Raw genomic sequence first — 27,887 nt, 5'->3', positions numbered from 1 at the left:
GCATCAAATTATTTATTTATACATATTCATTTTATGATGAATATACTAAATTGTATTTATTAATGCATCTGCTTTGTTGATAGCTATAAAACTGTTTGACAAATACATCACCTCAATAAAAGTTAGGCATGCAGCGTAGCGTAACACAATCGGAAAGTTTGATGGTTGGAATAACGTTTATGATTTCTTTTTCTTCAAAATTTGGTTGCATGTACACTGTATGCCAATAAATCATTGAACATCTGAAAACTGTTGAATTCGTATATGACTCATTTTCGCAGACATACAGGTATGTCAATTATTCATGTCGTATATAAGGGGCTATACACACACATGTCCAACAAATTCACTCTTCATTCAACGCCACTAGAAATCGCTAGACGAAAGGCTGAACTACGTGTAAACTGTACTAGTCTTGTCTTGAAAATACACAATTTTATTGTATTATTGTTCAATTCGTTTTTCATTACATTGTTGTATCATTTGTATATGGGTAATCAAAAGCTGTAATTCTATATGTGTTGGAAATGAAATGAAACAAAACTACTAATGTTAGAACCTATTAGGACACAGTACGTCATGAAGTAAATTTGAGAGTTGTATAGATACATGAATACCGGGTAAGTGAAAGATCATTACAGAAAATAAATTGATAAATGCATACCGAGCAAACAAGTAGACCTTAGACAAAAAAAAAAAAAAAAAAAAAAAAATATATATATATATATATATATATATATATATATATATGTAAAGAATAGATAAACGAATAAATAAAGGGATAAATTAGGACTGAATGAATTAATGAATGAAGAAGCAAATAAAACTCGTAATGAAATTCGACGAATTTGATATCCCCGACTTTGGTGAGAACGTTTTTAAGTAGATGATTTTGAAAAGATGTTAGAGCGGAGAGAAATACCAGCTCCAACAGGGGCCACACCTGTTCTCCATCCCCCCCCCCCCCTCAACATGCACAAAAAAGATTGCCCCATGCCGCCTGTCTCACACTTCATGACACAGCGAAGCAATCGAAAACATGATGGACGACATCGAGAAAAAGTCCTTCGGCGCTGCTGACTACGTGGTCGTCGCCAGCATGCTGGCCCTGTCGCTGGCCATCGGTTTCTATCAGGCGTGCAGCGGCGGACGGCAACGAACAACCGAAGAATTCCTCATGGCCGACCGCAACATGAACCCGGTGCCCGTGGCAATGTCTCTGGTGGCCACGTTCGTCTCGGCTATCACCTCGCTGGGCACCCCAGCGGAGACGTACGTCAACGGGTTCATCTTCGTCTGGTACTCGCTCTCGACTGGCATCGCCGCTTTCGCCGCCATGACCTTATTCCTACCCATTTTCTACAGTCTTGGGGTGACCAGCGCTAATGAGGTAACGATAGTAATAATGAGATGAATAATGTCTTATTTACCTAGGGTAGCCTCTTCAGTGTTGCCACTGCTTTCCCAGAGGGCCATGCCATTATTATCACCCTAGCGTTGCCATACACATTTACACACCTGTGTCGAGAGGGACAAAGTGGGTAAAAATATCTTGTCCAAAGAAGTATACGTATAAAGTACTGGGCGGGATTCGAATTCGGGTCCTCCGATCGGGAGTCGGGGGTCTTATCCACTTTACCACAGCGCCAACACTAGTGATAACTGAGTTTCCTTGCAAAAGTTAATCTGAGTTTCTATAGTGTAATTTTTAGCATTTTGGTTTTCTTATAGAGAAGGGTCCGATGTCGTCTATGCATGAGCAAGTTAACTCTTGTAATAGGCTTTATGTTACTACCCCATCCATGAACATCGGTAATCAGCTTCGGGATTCAAACCGTCTTTCGAAATTATATAAATATCAAAATATAATGTAGGCCCTATAAAGTTTGCATTTATTGGGATTTGCCACAATGGGCAAGGATATGACAAAGGCTTCCTATTGTAGATCGATGTCATGTGAATTTATCAAATAATAATGTTGATTAATAACTACTGATATGATGTGCCAGTTTTGGGCTCTGACAAAATATTAATGATATTTGACAGTGCGTTACTTTTCTGATCTCGCCTGCTTGTTCAAGATAAGATTATGATAGCAATAATGATCATGATAATGATAATAATGCTGATACCACCACCATGACTGATGTCCGCAAAAAGTCATAAGTTAGCCAATATGCTAGATTGTTCCTGAAATTTCTGGCGCAAGGGAGCACAAGTACAGTCATTCGATGTTATCCTTTGATACTTTGTTTTACTTAATGTTTTTTATTTGTTTTCACGTCATTCCGAAAGTGATAGGAAACCAAAATGCGTCAAGAGCTATTCGTGCACTTTTGGTATGCTGTCCATATCGGATTAGATCGGCAGAACCTCACGTGATCAGTCCACTTTAATGATATTATAATTTAGACAAACATACAATAAAATGCGACATTATACTCACCGAATTTCGTAGTTTTTCAGCTCTTTTTCGAGAACTAATATCCGTCCTTCTGTGACCATGTTTTCAGTATTTGGAAAGAAGATTCAACAAAGTGATTCGTTACCTTGGGACTGGGATATTCTGCTTCAATATGGTAAGAACTGTTCCTACTGTCCCGTATGAATGGCAACAAAATGCAGGATTAGATACATGAAAGTCTTTTTCTTCGCAGATAGTTCGAAGAATTCTATGAGACATTTGTCTATACCTCTATTGCCTAACAATGATTCCGATTGAATGTTTTGATTCAGAGATTCGATGTAAAGGCACAGAGATGAGCTTAATGGTAAAATTATGTTGTTTGATGTATCATTTTCTCCGTGCCCTTGAGGTTACAAGACAGTATGCAAATGACATTGTGTTTGAACTCGGCGCATAAAGGCCTACAGCGTTGTAAATGCACCCCATGGGGTGAAAGGTCGGAAGAAAATCTTTAAAATGTCACCCGTTTCTTGTTATGCTATGAATATGACTTAAAATGCTGTCATTGAAGATGATTATGTCATTGCGAGATGGTAATTGTCTCCCGATTATGTGAGATTCTTCGTCTCTCGTGCTACATTGATGCGCGGCAGTCGCTATGCATGACGTGAATATCAAACCATTTCTTCTTTTTTTTTTCTAAATGTTTCTACGTTCACTTCATTTGCTTTGTTGTACTTCCAGATGTCTGCATAATATTTATGTTCACCTAATTTTATAGCGATCTATTACGTTCTTAATTGAAGAATATGTCTCTCTTTCAAATTGTCAGGATTATTTTTAGCGATTTTTTTTTTATTCATGTTTAATAAATTTTAACAAATTACACTGAGGAATTACCCTGAAGAATTGCCCTGAGGAATACCGGCAGTTAGTTATGGTTTCAATTTGTATGATTGTATCATTTTATTTAATTCATTTAATTTAATTTAATTTGATTTTGTTTTATTTTATTTTATTTCATTTTGAATGTTTGATGTTCGTCTAACTTTTGTTATTTTGACTGTTTATTATGTTTGTCTATCTTATGCTGTGAATAAGCATAAATAATACATCGACATAAATAAATACATATTACTAGTATGTACATTTCATGCTGATCAAGCCACTCTCAATAGAGATTCCATATAGATAAATAGATAAATAAATGAATAAATAAATAAATAAGATTTAGCCCCTAACAATCGTAAAGGCGGTAACTCTCTACTTCATTTATGAAGTTGTAACCTCTTCATCATTCCCTACATGTAGATGGTGCAAAAAGCCTTTAAAGGGAATTTCCAGACCCAAAATATAAATGCAAATATATAAGTACAACACATCAGTGAAAGTTTGATGAAAATCAAACAATCGAATAAAAAGATATGAAATATAAGTTTCGGTCCCGTCATTGCAGGTAGTATTGCAGTTCATGACGTCACTTTCGAAAAAGTGAACATACATACATTTATACATTATAAAAAGTACACATTCCATCAGCAATGACGTCATCGAAAGTGAAAAGATTCATAGCTTTTGAATCAATTGTCCGAATTTCTTCAAACCTTCATTGATGTGTTCTGAGTGCTGCCTTCGGTCATTCCATATTGTATATGTGGAATTTGGTTAACTTCCCTTCAAACCAGTCTCAGTGGGTGATAATAATAATGATGATATAATACATGGAAGTTTTTAAGCGCACAAACAGTTTACCGGAAAATTAATAGTTAGTCCAAAATAATACAAAAATGGAAATACAAAAATACAAAAATAAATAATTAGATGGATTGTATAAATGCGACAAATAAGTACTGAGAATGATAATGATAGTGATAATGAAATTCTTAATCTGGTTGCAAATGTACACGTTTGTATTATGCGATTGACTGTCATGGTTTTCTTAAGCTGGATGATATTATGCACGTTCAAACACACCACAAATCAATTGATCCCTGTTTAACCTCGCTCTTTTTGCTAAATAGGTTATACCACATCCTCCGCCCGGTTAAAATCAACAAACACACAAGTCAGCATATTCTATTCTAAATGACGAGCAGCACACTTTTTCCCCCCAGATTTGTTAGGGTGCTATTTCAAATCATGCACACCTCTTTAATCTTTCGAGTGGGGAGGTTGTTGGGGTGCTATTTCAAAACATGCACATCACCTCCATTAAAGGACAAGTTCACCTTCATATACATGTGGAATGAGTGAATACAGCAATATTAGTAGAACACATCAGTGAAAGTTGGGGGAAAGTCAGACAATGCGTTCACAAGTTATGAAATTTTAAAATGTCTGCGCAGTCACTGCTGGATGAGAAGACTACTACAGTGTATGATGTCACATGCGTATACAACGACATAAGGAAAATATAAAGAGAATTTCGCAAATTTTTATTTTTCGAAAAAAGGTGCACATTTCCTCGACTTGTCGCTGACGTATGTTAAGGGTAATATTATTCCCTCTTCCTTCTGAAAGAGGCAAGTCAAGCGTTCTTTTATCATGCGAGAAAAATGAAAATATGTTGAATTTTCTTTATGTTTTCTTTGTGTCGTTGTACACATGTGACATCACAAGCAGTGACTGAGCAGAAACTTCAAAAATTCATAACTTTTGAACGGGTTGTCCAATTTTCCTCAAACCCTCACTGATGTGTCAGTTATATTGCTGCATTCACTCAATTTACATGTCTTTAAAGATGGACTTGTCCTTTAATCTTTCGAGTGGGGAGGAGTGCCACGATTATCATTTCACATCTAACATGAGCTCGAAAGAATAAGTCAGATAAACATTCCCCACTCCACGAACTCCTCAAAAAGAAAGTGCAATTTTACTCGATATTGAGACTTTGGTTGTGCCTGACAATTTCGTCATGTGTAATGACTTGTAATGTAAAGTAATGTAATGTAATGTAATGTAATGTAATGTAATGTAATGTAATGTAATGTAATGTAATGTAATGTAATGTAAAGTAATGTAATGTAATGTAATGTAGTATTATATAATGTAATGTGTAGGCCTACTACATAGAGTGATATTCCCTTAATTGATATTATGCGCAACGGACAGTTCAACCTTCGCCTTGGAAGCGCTATGCAATTAAGCCTTTTATTTTGTAATAATATTTCTTTTAAATGATTCCGATGGCCCTGGTTGATATCCTTTGGGTGCCCTCTTCTATCCGTTTCCATATAGCTCTCGACTCGAGTGACTGACTGGTTAAGTCATTAGATTGTTCTGATTAACGTTTTTTATCCCCTTTTCAGATGATTTATCTGGGAATTGTTTTATACGCACCGTCTCTGGCACTTAGCGCAGGTAAGGATGTAACGGGTTATATGTCTTTTCCTTTCTAGGTGCCTTCAAAGTATTAAAAGAGACCCAAATTTCACTTTCATAATGAGGTATTTTGTACGATTCCAAGTAAATAGCTGCCTGTTTAATTCACAATGATTAGCAATCAACACTGATGTTCCGTGTAAAAATGGTCAGTCTGGCTCCCTACCTCTCTGTCTATACTGAGTACTTTATAGTGAATATCAAAGATTATAGAAGCGCAGAGTTGAGTTTGTTAAATATAATGACTTATCTTTGTTATCTTCAGTGACTTTTTTTTTTTCATTTTCGGATTGAGGAACCTTCGGAATGACGAACCTTAGGAATCATGCCACAAAATGATGTTTTGATTAAAAAATCATATTTCATTCTCGGATAAACGATCATCAAGGGAGACGGAGTTAGTGTGTGTTTGTGCTCGGATGAAGACACTTTCGGAATAATGAACACCCCCCCCCCCCCCAACACACATACACACACACACACACAAATACAAATTATGGTAAAATTGGTGAGACATTAGACTAGGATACAACCCATTGAGGGTAAAATCTAGTCAGATGAGGCAAGAGAAAAAAAAAAGAAACACACACACACACACACACACACACACACACACACACACACACACATCTAATGAAAGAAAGCAAACTATTAAAACCAAGACAAGGAAAATTAACCGTTGGGTTCTGCAAGGGTTGTTGTGTTGATGCTGTATTTCGCCCTACCAAAGTCAAGCTGACAACAAACACTGCAACATCTGTTCTGACGAATGAAAAACAATAAGACATATTAGTTTTGAAAGCTCAACTGACAGTTTGTTCCCTTTTCCACCCCCAGCGGTAATCGGGAATGTTACCACCTCAATCAATAACAAACACGGGTTCACAACTTCAATTCCAAATTGTAAGTGTCTTTGTGTATATCCACGTCCTTTTCACAAAGAACAACCTACTTTAGTGGTTAGGTTCACCGCCGAAACAGGACGGTTTACCTAGATAGAGGGCTAACCTAGATAGAGGGCTAACCTCTGCTAACAGTCCTACATAAAAAAAAAACAATTAATGATTCTAACACAAATGATAGTTCAATGAACTCGTGTTAAATATGATCGAACCTTCCATCATGTAGCTCAGAGGTTGTCAAAAACGTTAAAAAATACAGAAAAAACATGAAAGTCAATATTGCAGGTTTGATGCCAATGTGAAATCATGATGGAAACACACAGCATGGAGGCAACGGCTTCTTAAAGGAGAAATCCAGTCCAAATATAAGCTAGTCTAATAAGAAAGAGCGAAATATTAAGAGTTTGATGGTAAAATTTTGATCGAAATCGGGTGAAAAATAAGGAAGTTATGACATTTTGAAGTTTCACTAATTTTTCAGGATACAGTTCTTGAACGGTCAATATGAATGTGCAACTGACAAAGTGAGCATGTCATACCCTCACAACTTGACATATAGTTTATACATAAAATTTTGGAATGTCCAGTTTTTCATTCAAACGCAATTATGCCCAAGGCTCAAATCCTGATATATCTAACTGATCACTATTCTGAATAACATCATGTTTTAGGTTAGTGACAGGAACATTGAATTTTCGTCATTTTTTGTACACGATCAATGGAAAAATGTAAGGGTATGACATGGTCAGCTCACTCATTTGCATATTCATATCCACTATACAAGAACGGTTTATCAGAAATAAGCAAAACTTCAAAATTTCATAACTTCCTCATTTTTCATCCGATTTCAGTCAATTTTTTTTCTGTCGAATTCATAAGAGTTTACTCTTTTTTATCAGACTAATTCATTTTTGGACTGGATTTCCCCTTTAAAGTTCAATCTTCTCTGGAGTTATTCCTCTTCCTGAATTACCAATAGGACGTAAATTCCGGTTTTCCCGAAGACATTACCGATATAATTTCATAGCAACACCACCTTTTTACCGAGATCATGCATCACAGCACAAAACAATTCAAACAATATAAGGACTTCTTATGGATTGGTGAATTTATCCTAGCAAGTCGAATATTGATAACGTCGACAATGTTTTGAAAAGAATGCAAGCTTGTGGTATAGATGTTAAGTTCAACAACAGCAGTATCCTAGAAAGGCCACCTAATTGACAACTCGAATGTTTGGAAATTGGATGAGACGTGCATGAGATGACGTAGAAACAAATGTAATAAGAGGTCACTAATACGCTGAAAATAATTAAACAAAACATACAGCATGAGTGTTCCGATTTGCAATTGTTTAGGGAATTAGTAGTGTGTTTCGGAATAACGAACGTTTGGAATAACGAACCTCATTTCATTTTCCAATAAATGAACTTCCGGAATAACGACACATCACCCAAATGGGTTGTACATGTGAATTATGCGTGGTGTGGTTTCTTTCCTTGTGCATATGAGACACGATGCCTATAAGGCCAAGTAAAATATCATTCACCGCACTATCAGGTCCAACCTATTCTATTACAATCTATCTTATTGGGCAAGGTAAGTGTAGCTTGAAATTCAAAATGAAGCACGATTCTTTCCACATTTTGTCATAATAATCCTTTCGCGATGATTTAAATATTTTATTGCCATCATGAATTTCGTGCGTAATGGGTTGTAAACTTATGTCTAATTCTTTAATGCTTTGGTACAATAAACCCACTTTTCTAGTCTCGTACAAACAACCGCAAGCGGACAGTTTATTGTAGCCGTTCACAGATAATAAAAATTCTCCCTTGCGTTCATGCATATTTTTATGCGCACTTCATTTTACACACCCACTGATGCAGGTGTATTATGTACAGGCCTATGTACATAGCACCAGAAACCACGTGTTTAAATTCTTTGACCGGTGACACACATCCTGCTCTGATTTTATTGAAATCTATTGGGAAGTGTATACATGTATTAGCTTTGATCGCGATCAAACAAACTCAAACAGCCAAGTACCCGCCATCCGCATCAAAGGTATATTGTACTTGCAGTTCACCTGATGTGCAACTGCAATAAAACATTGTACATATTCCATATAGGACCCTATTACATATCACGTATAATTGTCACTGTATATTGAGCATTTTACGAGGTCTTTCTGTATAATTGCCAATGTTGGCATAAGGAAAGGACAGTGTACATGGTGTACGTATTAAACGTTTGATAGCAAGAATATTACAAGGCCATTGTGGGACGTATTCCGTAAACACGGTCTCCTCAACCTCCCAATTCGTACAGTTCATAATTGTAGTGAACATTCGAGCCGTTCAATGGTTCTACTTGCCCCACACCTTTTCAAACTTCGGAGAATTTTCTTTTTGATTCATTATCCAAATTTTGCTAACTGATTTGAGTGAAGTGACGTGAAAACAATATGCTTAATCTCCAATTCCCTCAGCTGCTGCTGTGCTTGCCTAATCCAAAAGCTTGCTTGCCTTCAACCGTCTTTTCATTCTATGGAGGTTATCATCATCTTCACAACAACTCGTATTTACTTTCTACTCACTCGTTCGTGTCATAATTCGTCGCTCTGTCCATCTACTGTCATTTTAGAGTTACATTAAGGCAACCTGCCTTTGACGCTTCCGACTGTTTTATCACAGGAAGTGTGTGGATTTTCATACGAGTTTTCGACATTCATAGTGTAAATTATCATTATTAAATACTGTTCCCTCCACTTGATTATTGGCGCATTTTTGCTTTCATTTGCACTGAATGTCTTGATTTGTTCTCACCCAAGCGCCGCTCCTAATAAATATTTGTGTAAATTATACCGTGAGATATCACCTTTATCACTATAGACGGAGAGAAGGAAGGGATATATAAATTTGTTGCATAAACTCTCTGGATATTCTCTTCATATATAAAAAAGACATTGGTACATAAAACAATGTGAAATAAGAAAGGTTGAGAGAAATGTATGGATTAGCTTTAACAATGTCTAATGGATACGAAAATTGTACTTAGCGTGTGATCGTCAGGAGTGTGCTCTGTAGAAAGCACATGGGGTCCACAGGGCGACTTAAATATGCCTAAATTAATGTCACTGTACTGCAGCGAGTACTAATCAGGAATATTTGTCTACAAGCCTACAATAACTAGGGCAACACAACGATACAACAAGGGGCTGCAATTAAGTAAAGGGAGGGAAGAGGTGGGTTATTACATCCGTACAAATAGATATATGTATTTTATGAGTTTATGAGTTTACCCGGGCATGACCGCTCATTTATCCTGATTCTATTGCCAACTTGAAGTAGCATTTAACTTGTGATGTTGATAGATCAAACCTTGAACGTGAGGTGCAAACTGCGACAAATAAGGGTCACACTTTCGAGGGTTGCAAGCCGCCACGAGATAACAGTGATGGGCTTAACATGTCTTATTATCGAGGTCGAAAGTCGTGTTGAAGACAAACACTCACAAAGTCTCTATTGAGACAGAAAAAAAAAGTGCATTTTCAGCTAAATTGGTTTTTCCTATTAATAACCAGTCTCCCTCAATGGGCATGATTTCAGCCGGAAATTAAAGATTCAACTCGTCGAGGAGATTGCATCCACAGATTGGGATTGTGTTAAAAGGGGGAAGAATATAGGCGGAGCTAACAATGTGGAAAGAGCATAAGCTAGAGTAATAGACATTAAAGGGATGGTATATAGTTTCGGTTGAGATGCAGATTCAGTTTTTTTTATTTTTGAGAAATTATTACAAAGTCACTTATGACAAATATTACAGCGCATGCAGATGTAAGAGGAATTCAAAGTTTATTTGAAGAAAGTCGGTTTTTTAAATGACTGATAATATCCAAAAACAAAGTAAAGCAAAGTGATGCTAATAAAAGATGGGTCCCACCTTTTATTAGGATTGCTTTGTTTTGAATATCTCAAAACCAATTTTCATCAAATAAACTTTGAATTCCTCTTACAATCGTATGATTCTTCTCATTATCTCACACACACAAAAACAAATAACTAAAAATGTCGCTATGGCGACTGATGCCTCCGCCATAATGCATGATTCGCCCAATAGGTGTATAGTGCAATGTGTTCACAATGTGTGATGACAGTTTCACATCAATGTAACTGGTAAAGCATCGAAATGACAGGTTTGTCAGAAATATCTTGACTGTTCAATTTCCTTGAACTAGGTTTGCTGTGATTGTCTAAGAGTGCAGGTACATGTATTTGGGGAATTGAGGATTTTTACTTGACTTCTGACTGACCCTTTTATAAGTTTATGCATTTAGTAATTTTCAAGGTATGAAGAAAGAGTGTAATTACAGTATAAAATAGATTCTTTTTTTTTTGCATTTAAACCTGGCCTTGACCCTTAACCTTTGACCTTTGACCTTCTGGCAGGAAATTTCCAAGAGAATCTCCATTAGGTAATACATGTAAATAAAGTTTTAACAATAATAATGCAAGCATTGCATTATACTAGTAAATGAGGGAAATAGTAACATTTTGAAGAGTTAACCTTGACCTTTGACCCCTTACTATTGACCCATGACTCCTAAATTCCCTAGATAATCCCTGCCAGTCAGTACATGCGTACGCACCAAGTTCCATGAAGATACATTGAACCATTCGCGAGAAAAGTGAAATTGTAACATTTTAACCTAACCTTTGACCTTTTGACCTTTGACCTTATGACATGAAACTCTCTCTGGAGAATCTTTATGCAGTAGTGCATGTCTACACTAAGTTTCAAGAAAATACCTTCGGGCATTGCATGGATATGGGGGAAATAGCAACATTTTCAGCATTGACCTTGACCTTTTGACCTTTGACCTCTTGCCAATGTCACTAAAATCTGCTCAACTAAGTGCTCCATCATACATCATCCTTGGACTAAGTTTGGTGACAGCTGCTTCATCCAGTTTTGAGTTTTGAGTTTTCGGTGACTCCAAACTAGTACTATTCACTTCGGGGCTGCGCCCCTCAGTGAATAGTACTAGTTTGGAGTCACCTCTGCCCATAGTTTTAACAAGAAACTCTCAAGGCCATGTATATTTGTATAATATATATATATATATATATATATATATATATATATATATATATATGATACAGCGATTAACAATCATCTTAACTACGAAACAGTAACGGAACTATAGTTTAATACGAAGCTTTAAAAAAAACATGAGGTATGCCACAGTAGTTAATAAGTAAGCATTCTGATTTTGATCTGATACAGATCGAATATCAACAGTGGAGCAAGTAACCGAGTAATGTGCACTTTGTGCATTTATCTACCCATAATAATAGTCTCCTCTTCAGAAACTTTCAGGGTAAGTGTTGGCAAAAAGGGATGATGTACGTTATTTCGAAGGTTCGTCAATCCGAAAATGAAATAAAGTTCGATATTCCGAAACACAAAATTCCCTTTACCTATAGAGGTTCGTTAATCCCAGAATGAAAAAGGCCTCTAAATCCAACAATTTGTGAATTTATTCCGAAGGTTCCTTATTCCGAAGGTTCGCTAATCCGGAATAAATAAAGATTCTTAATCCAAATGTTTGTGACGTCATTTCGAAGTTTCCTTTAGTATTCTAATGGTTCGTTAATCTAAAATTAAATTTGTTAATCCGATTACGGAAAAAAAAAGTTCGTTATTCCGCAATGTGAATAATAACGGCAGAATAAATGCCAGAGGTTCGCTATTCCGAAGATTCGCTAATCCAAAAATGAAATGAGGTTCCTTGATCCGAAAAAGTAAGAATATTAATTTTGTCAATCCGAAAATGAAAAAAAAAAGGAAGTAATTTTTCACAATTCTGCAAATTGAATAAAATGTGGCGAAGCCTGGCAATTGGGGGGGGGGGGGGGTGGTCATCGTTCGTGTCGAGTAGTTGTTGTAAGGGAAGTGCCTGATCTATCATGACCGCGGGAGGTCGCAGAATCCTTTCAAAGGGCATGATCATGATGATGATCAGTATAACGCATTTGTGATATTATTTGGTGGCTTTCTTAATGAATATTTCTAAGTCATGCATGGCTCATCCTGATGATGCAGTATAGTACAGGGGTGAACGATGGCACATGGAGGAGGAGGAGGAGGAGGAGGAGGAGGAAATACTGTTTTTCCATATCATGTATACTGATTACGACTGCATTCAATTCGTTACTAAGTACTAGTATATGCACCATATGCGAATTTTTTTTAATTTGTTTATATACATGTCTGTGCCCGTGTGTGTGTGTTTTTTTCATTCAATTGTTCACTGCCTGATACATTATCCTTATTAGATACCACTCAGTATTTGTCACTATAAAAAAAAAATGAAGTTCATTTCATTTTCGGAATAACGAACTTTTGAAATAACGAACCTTCGGAATAACGAAACTTCGAAATAATATTAACCGGCAAAACGTTGTGCTGTCATACTGATGAGGAAAAAATGTGATAGTCGCGTTTTGCTCCTTTATACTCTTTCTCAGCAACAAGTGATCATCTACCTCTCTTTCCCTTTAACATGTATATCTCCCATTTTAGCTTTTTGTTGTGTTACATCCGCTCCAGGGTGAGCTGAACTTGCAAGAGAATATTTATGCATATGTGATGTACTTCTTGGTTCACAATTTGATTGACAGTGACCGGCCTTCACCTGTGGGGTTCCGTTTTTGCAATTGGTATCGTCTGTACGCTATATACAACAGTGGTAAGGTCTGTCATAATCATTTTAAAACCTCGCAATATGTTTCCTTGGTACTTGAATTCTCTCAAACAAAAGAACACACGTAATACAAAGTATACATTTTGTCAATTCATATCGTTTAACAATATCATTTATTTTTTTCCATCTCCAAGAAAACATGTAAATACTTTTTTTTTTGCAACAAATGTCAGTGGATATTATGTATGCATCAATCTATGATATGCCATAAGCAATTTGAAAGAAGTTCGCCTACACGTAAAGGATGATAATGAAATATAGTTATGTATACGGAGATTTATGCAACAAAAGAAAAAAACAAGTAATTTTTTTGTAATTGTAATAGAAATAAATATGACCATGGAAAAGCTGAAGAAAGAGTGATCTATTGAAAAGCGAACTTGAAAGATTTGGATCACTCGAAAAAAATCTTCTTGTTGTTGTTGTTGTTGTTGTTGTTGTTGTTGTTGATGATGATGATGTTATTGTTATACCAATAACGTATATGAAGTAATCATTACATGTCGGGTTCCGTTCACGTTCCTTGCAGGTGAATAGATAGTGGAGAAACGCCCTCCCCATCCACCACAACCCATTCATTTCCATAACAACTTCCCATGGCAAGCACAGGATTGGCTACTGAAGTGTAGATATAGCTATACCTGAGGAGTTTTGGTAGTAACATAATGAGCGTCATCTTATGTTGACATAAAGCTTAGTTCCTGTAGCTATGTATCATCCCTATTCTGCAAGAGAATGTGATATCATTCCTTAGAAAAGCAATATCATGATGACAATCATGATGACAGGTGGTGAGAATTTGTATTCGTTGTGAAAATTGGGAGACATAGGCATTTCATTACATTACATTACATTACATTTTGAAAGACGTATCACCCAAACAACATCATGTCATGGCTTATATACTCCATATAGGGCGGCATGAAGGCAGTACTATGGACCGACACCTTCCAAATATCACTTATGATGATAGGCTTCCTCGCGGCCATCATCCAGGGATCGATCAATATCGGAGGGATCGAAAAGGCGTGGCAAATTGCAAAGGAACACGAACGAATGAACGTCTGGGTGTGAGTATACTTCGGTTCACGGGTGCAGGGTTTCTATTATCCTTCCAGGCTTCAAACTTTCATCTTGAGGAACAGCTCAGTCTGTAGTTTCACGTGTAAACCAAAACCTAAAGATCAATATGGATTGAGTGAAAGCAGCAACATCAGTAGATCAAATCAGTAAAAGTTTGAGGAAAATCGGACATTCTATGCAAAAGTTATTCATTTTTAAAGTTTTGGTGTGGTAATCACTGGATAAGGAGACTACTAGAGTTCGTGACGTCATTTGTGGACAACAATGTAAAGAAAATATATAAAGAGAATTCCACAAAAAAAAAATCATTTTCACAAAATTACACAATCCATCAACTTGATAGTGATCAATGTTAAGGGTAGTAATTATTCCCCTGCTTTGTGAAAGCGGTAAGTCAAGTGCTCTTTCATTACTCTAGAAAAGTGACAGCATGCTGAATTGTCTTTATATGTTCTTTATATTGTTGTCCACACATGATGTCATAAACTCAGGTAGTCTCCTTATCCAGTGGTTCCATCATCAAAACTTCTAAAATTCATAACTTTTGCATCAATTGTCCGCTTTTCCTCAAACGTTCACTGATGAACTCTACTAATGTTACTGCTTTCACTTAATCCACATTTCTCTTGGGGTTTGGTTTCCTTTAAGTAATAAATGAACAACAACTATCAAGTTCTGGTCAAGCTCTCATGGTTTGCCGTCATTACAATTCTGTGTACTTTCACTAGTTTCTGTTCCAACAGAGAAAAGGTATTAATACAACAGCACAGAGTACAGACAAACCCCAGCAGACACTCATATCAAAGTCAAATCAAATATGTTCAAAGTTCAAATCTATTTTCATTTCCATCAAATAAACAGTAAAAATTATAAACAATGTACAAGCAGGATACATTTGTGATGTTTTCAAAAACGTGTTTTAACAAAATACATGTGATAATGAGTAACAAAATAAAGAAAATATAATTGTATTTCTCTAAAACATATACAAATGCATAGTACAAATCAAATAAGGATGGGGATGGAAATGGAGGGTCCCACTAAAAAAGCACAGCTTGTACGATGTGGGACCCTCATTTAATGTTAATCAATCAGGACTCTCTACAACCTATAGTTACAGATATATAGCAAGGTATATAAATGTGTCATGGGCCAGCAAGGAGATATTCGCCTCAAAGTTTCATAATTTAGCTTACGTGTATTTCAATCAACTTTCCCAATATCAAACACTGTAACCGCATGGTTTGAACTATTGTCAAGGTTAAAGTGAAATTAAAGTTTAGAGAAACCTAGGTAACATAGAGCTGGATATTTCTGATTTGTGCCCCAATACGTCTCGACCTGTGTTATATAAAGCATTCATGCACATGATAGTGTATAACATCGAAATTGCAGATCTTGCCATCCAGGTCACTGTTTTGATGATAACCCCTTAGATATTGATATTATTTTTTATGGCGTATTTTTAGTGCTTGAGAAGGTGTTCGGCATCAAACACAAACACACACACATACAAACACACACACACACACACACGAAAGAACATAAAGTTGGATTAAAGGCACATTCATTCATGTCCCTATACCAGTCACTTGTTGACCTTTTGACACAGATGGAGTACTGACGTCACACTACGTCACACCATCTGGGGGATCATAATTGGTGGGGCCACCAACTGGCTGAGCACGTTTGGTTGTAATCAGGCGCAGGTCCAGAGGTACCTGACCTGTGGCTCCCTGGCAACGGCAAAGATGTGAGTGAAACATTGGAAAATGATAAATATCTATAAAGTGTCTTATGATCGCAATACTGTGATTATGATGTTGATGACAATGACAATGAAGATGAAGATTATAACCATGATAGTAAAAAAAAAAAATCATGGTTATTGTAAAATCTGTATGTACTGAGGATTTCTTTGCTATAGACCTTAGGTTCTGAAAGAATGATTTATGATGATAGAAATTTATTTGAAAGCATTGCATCGTTGATAATGGTGTATGCTAAAGATTGCTTAGGAATATCTCGTGTTCTAATCATATGCATGGAAACTGAACGTCTGTCAAAATATTTAGCCCATGTAAAATTATGTTTACTATAGGCCACAGGCACACATACACAGAGACTGGTCACCGACATCCAGCGGCCAAAAATGGTTGGCTACCACAGGCGATCAATCAGCGGTCAAAACCAAGAAATTCTCCAGAATTTTGATTACCCACTAGTTTCTGATCGGTCACATCAGTTGACAACCGTTTTCAAACTATTTGTCGACCGGTTGCCGTGAGTCCCCTACTGGAAAGAACACAGTGTCCCACAATGTGTTCACAGTGTGGTCACATAGTCGACTATGTGAACACGCTCGAATTCTACAGTGTGGAGATGATTTCACACTGTGGTTTGGTTTTCACAGAGTGTTCACATGGTAATGTTCTGTGTCACACTGTGAATTGGTGATTTACAATGTGTTCACACTGTTAAAACGCTCGAATTTCACAATGTGAAGAGATTTCACACTGTGTTCATCATTATTGTCTTCACACTGTGTTCACACTGTGTTTCTCACACTGTGGGAGATTGTGTTCTTTCCTGCAGGGTCTTGCAAACGTTGTGTGACCACTTACAGCAGCAGAAAAATGGGATAAATCGGTGACTGCTCGCAGATAGATTGGCTAATGGTCGGCTACTATTCGGCGACATTAGAAGAAGACCGTTTTTCGGTTTATGTGTAAACAATGTGAAGTCATTATGACAACAGCATAGGGCATTGAACAAAAAAAAAAGTGGACACAAATAATTTGCTGGAATACCATAGATGATAGAACTAATATGTTCTAAGCAGGTAAATATTGCAATTTCGCTTTAATGTGAAGATAGGTGCAATTATCAAGAGGTGTATTTTGCATTCATTAGCGCTCTCGAATGTAGGCCTACTGTGTTGTCAATTTTCCCATTTTTTGTCTTCAAAGCTTGAACACGGAATTGGAATTGATATAGTGTTTACAAAAATAATGGCATTGTTTCGAGGAGGTTCGTGGAACATCATCTCTGATATGAAATGTGCACGCAATATCCCCCCAAAAAGTCAATATATGACTTCATGGATTGTTTGTTTATTTGGGGGTTTTTTCTGTTTGCTTTCCCGCACAGCGCCATATTTATTGCTATTTTCGGCATGGCTGCGGTGCAGATCTCCCCTTGCATTGTTGGAATAGTGATGTACGCCAACTACGTCGGTTGCGATCCGAAACAGATCGGCCTTATCGACAGCTATGACCAGGTGATGTTTTATTCTAGGCCTATCTATGATTTTTTTTTTCAAGAAAGGTTATGGTGAATTCAAGCTAGGTTAAACCCGCAATCATTATACTCTGCATGTGATTATATTGATTGCCCGATGATTTACGAAGAAGCAACTTTTCGATATGTCTTTATAACAGGGGCAAAACGACCAAGGCATTTGATAGTAATTATGTGTAAACGTGTCATTCATTGATCACGTGCAATAGCATATAGCGTTCCATGTGACATTGTGCTTTACGATACAATGTGAAGTGATGACTAGTAATGGCCAATGCATCCTTATCATATACATTGAATCAAGAAATGATGACGAACAATTACTTTAAGATACCAAGCATTACAAACACAATACTTTTGTCATATTTCCTCGGATATAGAGCATGGATCTATTTTCATCTCAGTGTTTTTCGTTTTCGTTGTTTTCTATTTAGGCCCTACTTCTGTACTCCGTTGATTGACCCATATCAATCTCAATATTAGAAACATGAGAGAAATATATATCCTTTATTGTATTTTCAGAACAAATGCCTTTTGGAATTATTATGTCATTCTGCTTCCTTACCTTCTGTTGGTCTAGATGATGCCATATTTCATCATGGACCTGTTCGGTACAATGCCAGGTCTGCCAGGCCTCCTAACATCAGCGGTGTTTAGCGCGGCCCTCAGGTAAGATAGGTTTCTGGTTCCTTAGCAGAGTCAAATTATTTTATACAGGATGAGGTAAACATTGAAGTGCAAATTACACAGCCTTGTGTCGAACGAATATGCAGGGGCGGTGTATGTATATCTAACTTGCAAACGTCTCTTATTCACCGTATTTCATCAGTTCATAGACCCAAAATGTCATAGGCGCCGAGGTGTAGTTCTCTCCTGTGTGTTCATATTTTCCCGTAATCTTCACTGTTTTGATTTCATTCAACATATAATCATGACATAGATTATTAGCCTCTACTTGAGTGTATTGGAAACATGATACAAAAATCATTTCTAAAGAATGTGAAGGGTGAATGTCACGAGTTAAGCTCGACACCCATGAGTCATATACAGCCCACAAGTCACACAACCAAGTACACGGGTATACAGCCTACAAGTTGACAGTCCACAAATCATACAGCCAAAGGTACAGCCAACGAGCTTGATACCAAATGAAGAAGGTCCATCGAGTGAAATAGGCCCACGAGCTATCACGGTCCACCAGTTCGGCACTAGGCTATATATAGGCAAATATAAAGCTTATGGGCTGTACAACTCACGGACCGTTTTTCCGATGTCACGCCTGTGGACTGTATAGGACCTAATTGCAATGTTGAGCTCGTGGGCTGTATGACTCACGGACCGTTTTTCCGATGTCACGCCTGTGGACTGTAGGACCTGTTTGCAATGTTGAGCTCGTGGGCTGTATGACTCGTTGACCTGTTTGCAATGTTGAGCTCGTGGGCTGTATGACTCGTGGACCTGTTTGCAATGTTAAGCTCGTGGGCTGTATGACTCGTTGACCTGTTTGCAATGTTGAGCTCGTGGGCTGTATGACTTGTGGACCTGTTTGCAATGTTGAGCTCGTGGGCTGTATGACTCGTGGACCTGTTTGCAATGTTGAGCTCGTGGGCTGTATGACTCGTGGACCTGTTTGCAATGTTGAGCTTGTGGGCTGTATGACTTGTGGGTGTCGAGCTCGTGGGTGACGAGCTCGTGGGTGACGAGTTCGTGGGTGTCGAGCTCGTGGGATGACCCCAATGAAATCAGTGTTCAAAACATGCTTTGGAAATCTTGTCTTAACACACACACACACACACGCACACACACACGTATCCCACCACACACATCCTACACACACCCCATCAGGAAGCAAAACACAACCTTGGTGTGTCATTGGTGCAAAGTTTGACAATGTGCTGTACCCAATCTTAAATTGTTGTTCAATGATCTAACGTTGCACTGATTTCTACGATCCCCAGCACGATATCATCCGGGCTAAACGCCCTGGCTGCCGTAGCGGGAGAGGATATCGTCAAGAAGATCTGGCCGAACATGTCTGAAGGTCGCTACACAAGGGTAACCAAGGGACTCGGTAAATAGAAACAAACAAACAACGCTTTAATATCACATCTCTATTGGCTTTGATTGGCTATTGTAGACAACGATTTTTGTATTTTCTTTGAGTATTCCACGATCCCTTAGATTAACTCGTTTTTTCACCATGAATTACAGGTTAGTGGCCAATTTACTAGTATTATGTAGACGGTATAAGTATCAACAGTTTATGTTTGAGACTAATATCTAATGATGAATGTACAATTATAATACTCTTCTTTACATTAATTGTATGTGTTCAAACACATAACAGCCGGCTGATGCGCTCGGGTGGGGAGGCCTCATGCTCCCAGACACTAAGTTGATTTTTCGCTGCCGTGGCAGACAAGACTATGAGACTTTGCCATAGAATTAATGATGATAATGATTTTCTCGACTGTTTTTTTTTTTCACACACAGCTCTTTTCTTTGGGCTTCTGACACTAGCATCGGCTATAGTTGCTTCAAAACTGGGAAGCATTCTACAGGTAATGGGTCTTAGGCGTGAATTTAAAATGATTGCATGATATAGTGACAATGTCTTTTTGTTTCGTCATGCTCTAACGATACTTTTACGATTAATGACTACTGATAATGTTGCCATCTCAAATTTGTTAGCATCACCTCTGATTTCCTTGACTATAATTATCACGACTGAATGATTTTTTACAATTTCATTACGACTATACCTTGATTATCGCAGCTATTTGTGATTATCACTTTTGAAAATATTGGAAATCATCAGCTGCAAATGATGTCGTCGAATCAAGTAAACTAAATCTTTCGTTTCCCCAAATGTACTCCTTGCATATCACCATGGTTTTAATGTTACCACTAAAATTGTCCAAATATAATACGATATGTGTTGTACAGTAATCTTTATTGATTATACAATCAATGTCAACTCAATTAAGTAGAATCTTTTGTCCCAGTCTACGTTACCCACAGTGTTTGAAATGTCTTTCTGTGTCCATCAGATTCCAGCTTCACATTTTTCAGTTGACCATTTCAGTTCTAACCAATCGAATGAAATTTGAAAAAAAAAAAATATGTTAATCACGCTGGTATATCGTGGATGTGTGTTCGATTCAACAGACTGCAATGAATATTTTCGGCATGTTCGGAGGTCCTATTCTGGGTATGTTTAGCTCCGGCATCTTCTTTCCCTGGGTCAACTCTAAGGTAAATTTAATTTTGTTCCGTGACTACATGCAGTTGTCATATCCTGATTTTGATCTACGTACTGAAAATCATTGTGAAATGAGCAACATTCTATTCAGTTTCTTGACGTGTAGGCATCGCTTAAGAAATAAGTTGATAAGTGTTTTTATCATAATCATCTATGATTGAAATCTTTTTTAAAAAAAATGAAACTCGACGAATTTCTTTAAAGCGTCTTCATCTATCGCATAAGATTTCATTCATAATGTCTCATTCGACTTTTGAAATAAATGGGGGTTGAAATCGGTCTGCTAAATTTCATATTGATGAAGCGCTCTTTTCCATTCGAGTTAAAATCTATATGATATGATAGCAGTGAAATGAAGAATCATACGTTTACGGCATAGAGTACAATGCCACTGGAATTCTATGTCGGTTCCACTTTTGCGTGTATCCAGTGAAAAAATAATAAATGAGCGAATTAAAAACTGCATAACCTAAAAAAGAAATAGTCATATCTGATTTTGTTGAAACATCTAGCAGTTCATTCGTCTGATTTCACTGGAAACTTTTTCCTTTCAGACCTGATTCTGCCTTTTACTTTGATAAAGGTACTTTTTTTTTCCAAATAGGGTGCTCTGACCGGTACTTTGCTTGGCCTGGTTTACTCGTTCTGGTTGGGCCTCGGGGCTCAATTCCACCCGAATCCACCGTACAGGCCCCCGCTCACCATCCTCAACTGTACCGTAGAAAATACTACGCTTTACAGCATCACAGATGACGTCACAGTTATGCCAGCTTTCATCACGGAAGAGTTATCAACTACTGATGATGATGTGTAAGAATGCAGTTCTAACACGTCTAACAAAACAATTGTACTACGTGGAACAATGGGTTTATATATTATCATTATCACACACGAAGATTCGTTCCGTGTTTAACATGACGTTTAACCCGTAGATGTCATTCCGTACGTGCTGGGAAGGATACAGCCATATCAAATCAATAATCCTTTTGATAGTCTGTCAACAAGACTCAAGTTCGCTTTGATGGTAGAGATTAAAATTCGAGAAAGCATGAATGTCTCTTAGATATCGAGTTCTACTATAAAGCACGCAGATATACGTGACATATTTCATCTTTATTTCCTATTTTTAATTTTCCTCCTTAATGACGCCAGTCATGCATTGGTTACTGTTGATTCACGTGTTTTCTTGAGCGATGCGTACCTCCTGCTGTAACGTGAAAGAAGGCATAAAGACCGATGCACGACTACAAAAATCCCATCAGGCCTGCTCGAAAGGAGCAAATTTTTAAGTCATTCTCTTGTTCTTCTTCACGCGAATTATTCGTTTTCTGTGGCCGTATTCCGTGCTGACGTGTGCCGAGAAGTTATCAGCCTATCACGGGGGAGATAGTACAGCTTAGTGTTGTATTACTCCCCCATGATAGGCCGATAACTTCTCGGCACACGTCACGTCTATGTTTGCAAGAGGTATAATGTTTTTTAGTCTTTATTGTATAATTCTCCTGCATGAATATCTATTATAATGTATTTGTTTCTGTGCGTCACACCCTCCCTCCTTGATCATCGTGTATGTCTTCCCTTCCAACTCACTGCACTTTCTATCTTTCTTCTCTCATTTAAATTTTCGTCCAGACCGTTGGTGGAATATTTTTATAGGCTTTCGTATACCTGGTGGGGTGTGACGTCATGTCTAATGACGTTGGTGGTCTCTAATGTAGTTAGTCTGCTCACAGGTAAGCCAAGTGACTCGGAAGCACATGGTTATTCGTTATTAAGTAATATTGCCATCGACTGCGAGGGCGGTGGTACAATCTAAAATCACATGGATCACCGAGGCGATGTTAGACTGTAACCACCTGACTCGAACCCGTCATCTACTACAGTAGATGACATGTTCGAGTTTCGTGGTTCCTGTTTTTTCCGACATGTTTGTTAATTCAAAAATGCCTTGTCCACCTTGGACTACTTAACGTAACAATGTCGGAATTTTGGAGCTTGCGCATTTGTTCGCAAGTTCATCATGTCACTGCCGGCAACCAGGGATAGCCTGATGGTAGTGCCGCTGTCCTGTTTAATAGCTGTAGATGACAGGTTCAAGTCCCGTACGTGGTTCCTTTTTTTCCGACATGCATGTTTATTAGATTACAGATCAGCAGTTGCGATCTTACAAATTTCAGTTGTAGAGGGAGACAAATTGAAGATATAAGTCTTCTTTTCGGAAGTATGATACGTATGAAATCATAAAACCAGGATATTATGGTGCTGTTAGTTCATGTTCGTCAATCATGGTACTTATAATAAAAAAAGAGAAATTGACAAATTGTCTTTGAAATAAGACTCTGTGATGTACAACAGCCAGTACAAGTACAAGTTTATTAATTATGTCATTGACAGAGCAGTTAAAAAAACAATATTATAAATGAAAATCATCAGTGAATATATTAGTATTTCAGGGGTTGTCTTCTTGTGAATTTGTTTAGCTTAATTTGATCAAATTAGGTTTGAGTTTGGCAGACTTGAGAAAGCACAAGTGATTTTTTTTTTTTAAATGCGACTTTAAGTGCATTCCTTCGTGCATGTACTGTGAAGCTATTACAAAAATGATATTTTACCTGTCCTATAATAGGTCGCCAAGATCCGAAAAAGCTTGACCCTCGTCTGATTTGTCCCATTGTCGACAAGATGTACTGCTGTCTACCTGAGAAACTAAAGAAAATACTGCGATGTCGTGTTGGAGAGGAATATTTAGGAGAACAGGTGAGGCACTGTTCCATGACTCAGTGTAGTATAACAAAAACGTTATGTACGTACAGAAAAATGATCTTTATTCAAACTAATGACTTGACTAATACAATTATGTTTTCGTCATTTTGTCATTCATTTTCACATGTATTTTGTGGATTGACGTTTTAGCAATTATTACAATCTGTTCTGCTTATGCATTGGTGTCTCTGTTTACTGGATGGTAATGGGAAAATTGAACTTTGGACTGTTGCGTTTTTTCTTGTTATTTATTTTTTTATTCATTGCAACTGATTGATAATTGAATTATCAATCAGTTGCAATAACATAATGATTATGATATAGTCAAATTGTCAAAAATGATTAAAATGTGTTGTCAATGCTGCTATTGCAAGAGATGAGTGTTTCTGTAACATTCTTATCGATATTGTTGCTGTTGTTGCAGAAGGACCCGGACTATGAGTTGATGAAGCCCGAGAAGATGCAGGTGAAGAAGGAATGTTTGGAGGAAGAAGAAGAGAACACGCATCTAAACAAGGAGGAGGGGCAGGAATCTCAAAGGAATTTGCTTGTAACAAACAGCACTGACGAGAATGGAACTTCGGTGTGATGTAAAAACACTGACCAAAACCTTCCGAACTTCCTAACCATTACCGTTGGCAAATGTGTCCTTTTCAAAGTTAAAGTGGGTTTCGTCGTTGCCAGATTGTTCAACGCATAATTCCATATATAGCCTTTGTTAAGCATGCTTAGTCAGTGTCTGACTATTGTTAATTATACTTGTTTCTTATTTTATAGGTATTCGCATTGTTGTTATTGTGTGCCAATATCGATTTTAATAAACATTTTCATTTTCATTTCACTAAAGAATTAATTCATCAATTACTATATATGTGACTACAATTTAGGACTGCCAGATTGTCACTTACAATGCAACCAAGTACATTATTTCTTAATTTTTGATCTATATGCGTGTGTGTACAATAAAATACAATAGTTAACAGGACAGAGTGGATCGCTGAGATATTGGATGCGCGAGTATAACTTTGGAACTGTTTACACAGTATAGCCAGTGGGTTTTAGACTGTTTCCAAAGTTTAACGAGAGCATCCAGTTCTCACCCACATCCACAAAATAGGCCTGTGCATCATTCGTTTTATAAAATGGCCGGTAAATTCATGAATATCAACCTTTTTCCCCCGTCATGCGTCCGGTACACCTAAACCTCTGTACCAGGCTTGAGCCATGCGTTCGGATTTGGCCAGACGCATAGTATTATGGCTCACTATGGATCAGTAAAAGTCAATGCATGATGATTGACCAATCAGCTTGCAGGGGTTCTAAAGCCCATTATTTTTATTATACGTGTGTATACATGGATGTTTATGTGGTACAGGTATGTGAGTGACTGTGAATGTTTTAGGTGTTTTATGAATTTGATTGCTCTGTGTGTATATTTGTGTGTTGTACATCATTACACCGCATGTGTGTGTGTGTGTGTGTGTGTGTGTATGTGTGTGTGTGTGTGTGTGTGTGTGTATGTGTTCTTTAATTTCCGCTTCTTCTGTATGGAGAAAAAAGATAGCCCAAAGGAAGGAAATATTTTTGCTGTGTCCAAACTATTTTTTCACTTTATGATATAGTAATCTCAGTTTAGATTGATGTATTTGAATTATTTGAATGGAAATAAATAGATACAATTTGTAAATAAAGAAAGGTGGGGTGCACGAGATCTCTGAATTTCAAGTCTGAAAGAAAATATGCCTGGTGTTGGAAGGGGCTGTTCCCCGCCCAACGCTCTCCCCGTGCACATTTCCCTGAATATGAACGTTTCTTACCTCCTCTCTTTTTTTTAAAATAGAAACAAAGTAAATTTGAAATAATAATAGATAAAATCGAAAATATAGCAAAAGGGACGCACGGGATCTCTGAATTTCCAGTTTGAAAATGCAAAAATCTCCCTGGTGTTGGAAGCGATGTCAACGCAACCTCCCCCGCCCCCGCACATCTTCCTGAATATCTATTTTTCTTGCTTTTTTGATGGAGAAAAACATCGAACGTTTCACCAAAAACGTGTACCATCAGATCTCTGAATTTCAGATCTAAAATAGCAAAATGTACTTTGTGTGGGAGGGAGTAACCCCCCTGTCACACACCCCACACATTTTCCTGAAATCCATAGTTTGTATTTTTCTTACTCTTTTGATGGAAAAAAAAAATCGAATATTTCACCAAATGTGTGCTCTAGATCTCTGAATTACAGGTCTGAAAAAGACAAATCTCCCTCATGTGGGAGGGACAGCCTCCCCCGCTCGGTCGCTCCGCTCTCTCGCACAAGTCTTCCAAGTTTGCTCATCCCATCATGAAAACGGATCGACGCCTTTGTGGATGATTCCTTTAATGGACTTAATTCAGGAAACTTCAGAAATCCGATAGAAATAAGGAAGTGTCTACTCCACAGGAATAAATATCCTTTATATTACCGTTTTATTTATTTCATTTCATTTCATTTTTGGACGTACACATAGCATCGGGCTTGTACCCGCGGCGTGCTTGTATGTGATGATCCTCCCCCCCCCCCCACACACACACACAAACATACACACCCACAAACTCCTCGATAGGGATTTACGCCCCTTGGCTAGCATGTACATGCTCTGCGTGCTCAGTTATAGCCTACTAGTATATGTTTCACATCTTGATTCAGGGTACATGACAGGTACATGTATCGTGTTGAATTCCTGTGCTGTATTCCACTCTGTACGAACATTTAAAATCGACGAGAAATACATGTATTCCTCTCGTATATTACTACCCCCCCCCATCCCCATCGACTTCACAACAATCTACACAAACCACTCACTACCGACCGACACACAAAGTCACTCTTCAAAGTATTATCCCAACGCCTACGACATTTTGTACGAAAACACATCATCAGTGTTTGCTATGTATAAGAACAGAGACTTTGATCGCTTCATAAAACCTTTATTTACATTTACAAATAGTATTAAGAAATAAAACCAATTCGATTCTGTTAGGGTATAGACAACTAAAGATACATAGTATTCAAAGAAAAGAAAAACAATATCAACACACATCATTACGTATACATGAAGAATATATTTTGTAGTTCTATCATTTCAATGTATTGATACTGCATGAATTTTTCATATCTATTTATAGGGATGATTCTGATAAATGTACCAGTCAATTTCATCCGCTAAAGCAGGCCAGTTTGCAGGTCGTGAAATTCAACTTCTACATCTATACTAATTGGAATGCAGGAACACACTGCAGAATGTAATGGAATCATTCAAAAAAAAAAATCTGTATATGTTAAGTAGTAAATTGTGTATAAATATATATATATGCACATTACTCTAATAGTGCGGACGTGGTAGATAGAAGTATACATTTATGATAACTACATTGTATGAAACTAAGAACAGACCAGTACGTAGCTTGAGTGTACATACAAACATGTCATGCATGTAACTGGCATAATTATAATGGTTTTACCATATAAGATGCACCTCAGTATAATGCAATCCAATATATATTTAGATACGTACATTTGGAATGCCAATACCCTTTCAAAGAAGCATTTGTCATGGAAAAGGCGTCTCCACTTTTTCTTCTGACCACCTATAAACAAAATCATTATTCAAAATATTGTTCCAATAGACAAGAATTTGATACATAAACATTTTCACATAGGCCTTTTTACAAAGGGCATCCGAGATTTGCCCGGGGTGCCAAAAACAAACGAAAACAAAAACAAAAAACAACCAAACAATAACAAAGAAATAAAAAAAAAACGAAAACAAAAGAAAGAGTGCAAACCTGATCCTGCATTGTGCATGTTTTCGATGTAGGGACGGGGAAGAAAATAGTTAATGTTTGAATGATTAGCACGTTCTTATGAAAATATATCCATAAATTGATATATCAACATTGATTTCACATACTCATGAATATAATGAAATATAATTTATTATCTATACCTGATGCACGTATCATGACAAAGTTTCTTTGTAG

General features: G+C 37.3%; 1 protein-coding gene across 1 annotated transcript; it reads left to right on the top strand.

The window, feature by feature from the left end:
• Positions 1-1,042: 1,042 nt before the first annotated feature.
• LOC139711161 (sodium-coupled monocarboxylate transporter 2-like) lies at positions 1,043-24,456 on the top strand. The gene is made up of 15 exons (XM_071623080.1): positions 1,043-1,390; positions 2,514-2,579; positions 5,716-5,767; positions 13,377-13,444; positions 14,375-14,529; positions 16,155-16,295; positions 17,693-17,822; positions 18,423-18,511; positions 19,801-19,913; positions 20,336-20,403; positions 21,011-21,097; positions 21,709-21,914; positions 22,737-22,837; positions 23,731-23,861; positions 24,292-24,456. The coding sequence occupies exons 1-15, from the start codon at positions 1,043-1,045 to the stop codon at positions 24,454-24,456; spliced, it is 1,920 nt and encodes a 639-aa protein (XP_071479181.1).
• The last annotated feature ends 3,431 nt before the right edge of the window (positions 24,457-27,887 follow it).

This window comes from Diadema antillarum, unplaced genomic scaffold, assembly GCF_040938485.1.
Source record: "Diadema antillarum isolate AM-2024a unplaced genomic scaffold, OU_Dant_1.0 scf00000040, whole genome shotgun sequence".
NCBI classification, from domain to species: domain Eukaryota; kingdom Metazoa; phylum Echinodermata; class Echinoidea; order Diadematoida; family Diadematidae; genus Diadema; species Diadema antillarum.
This window is presented reverse-complemented; position numbering and strand designations above follow the sequence as displayed.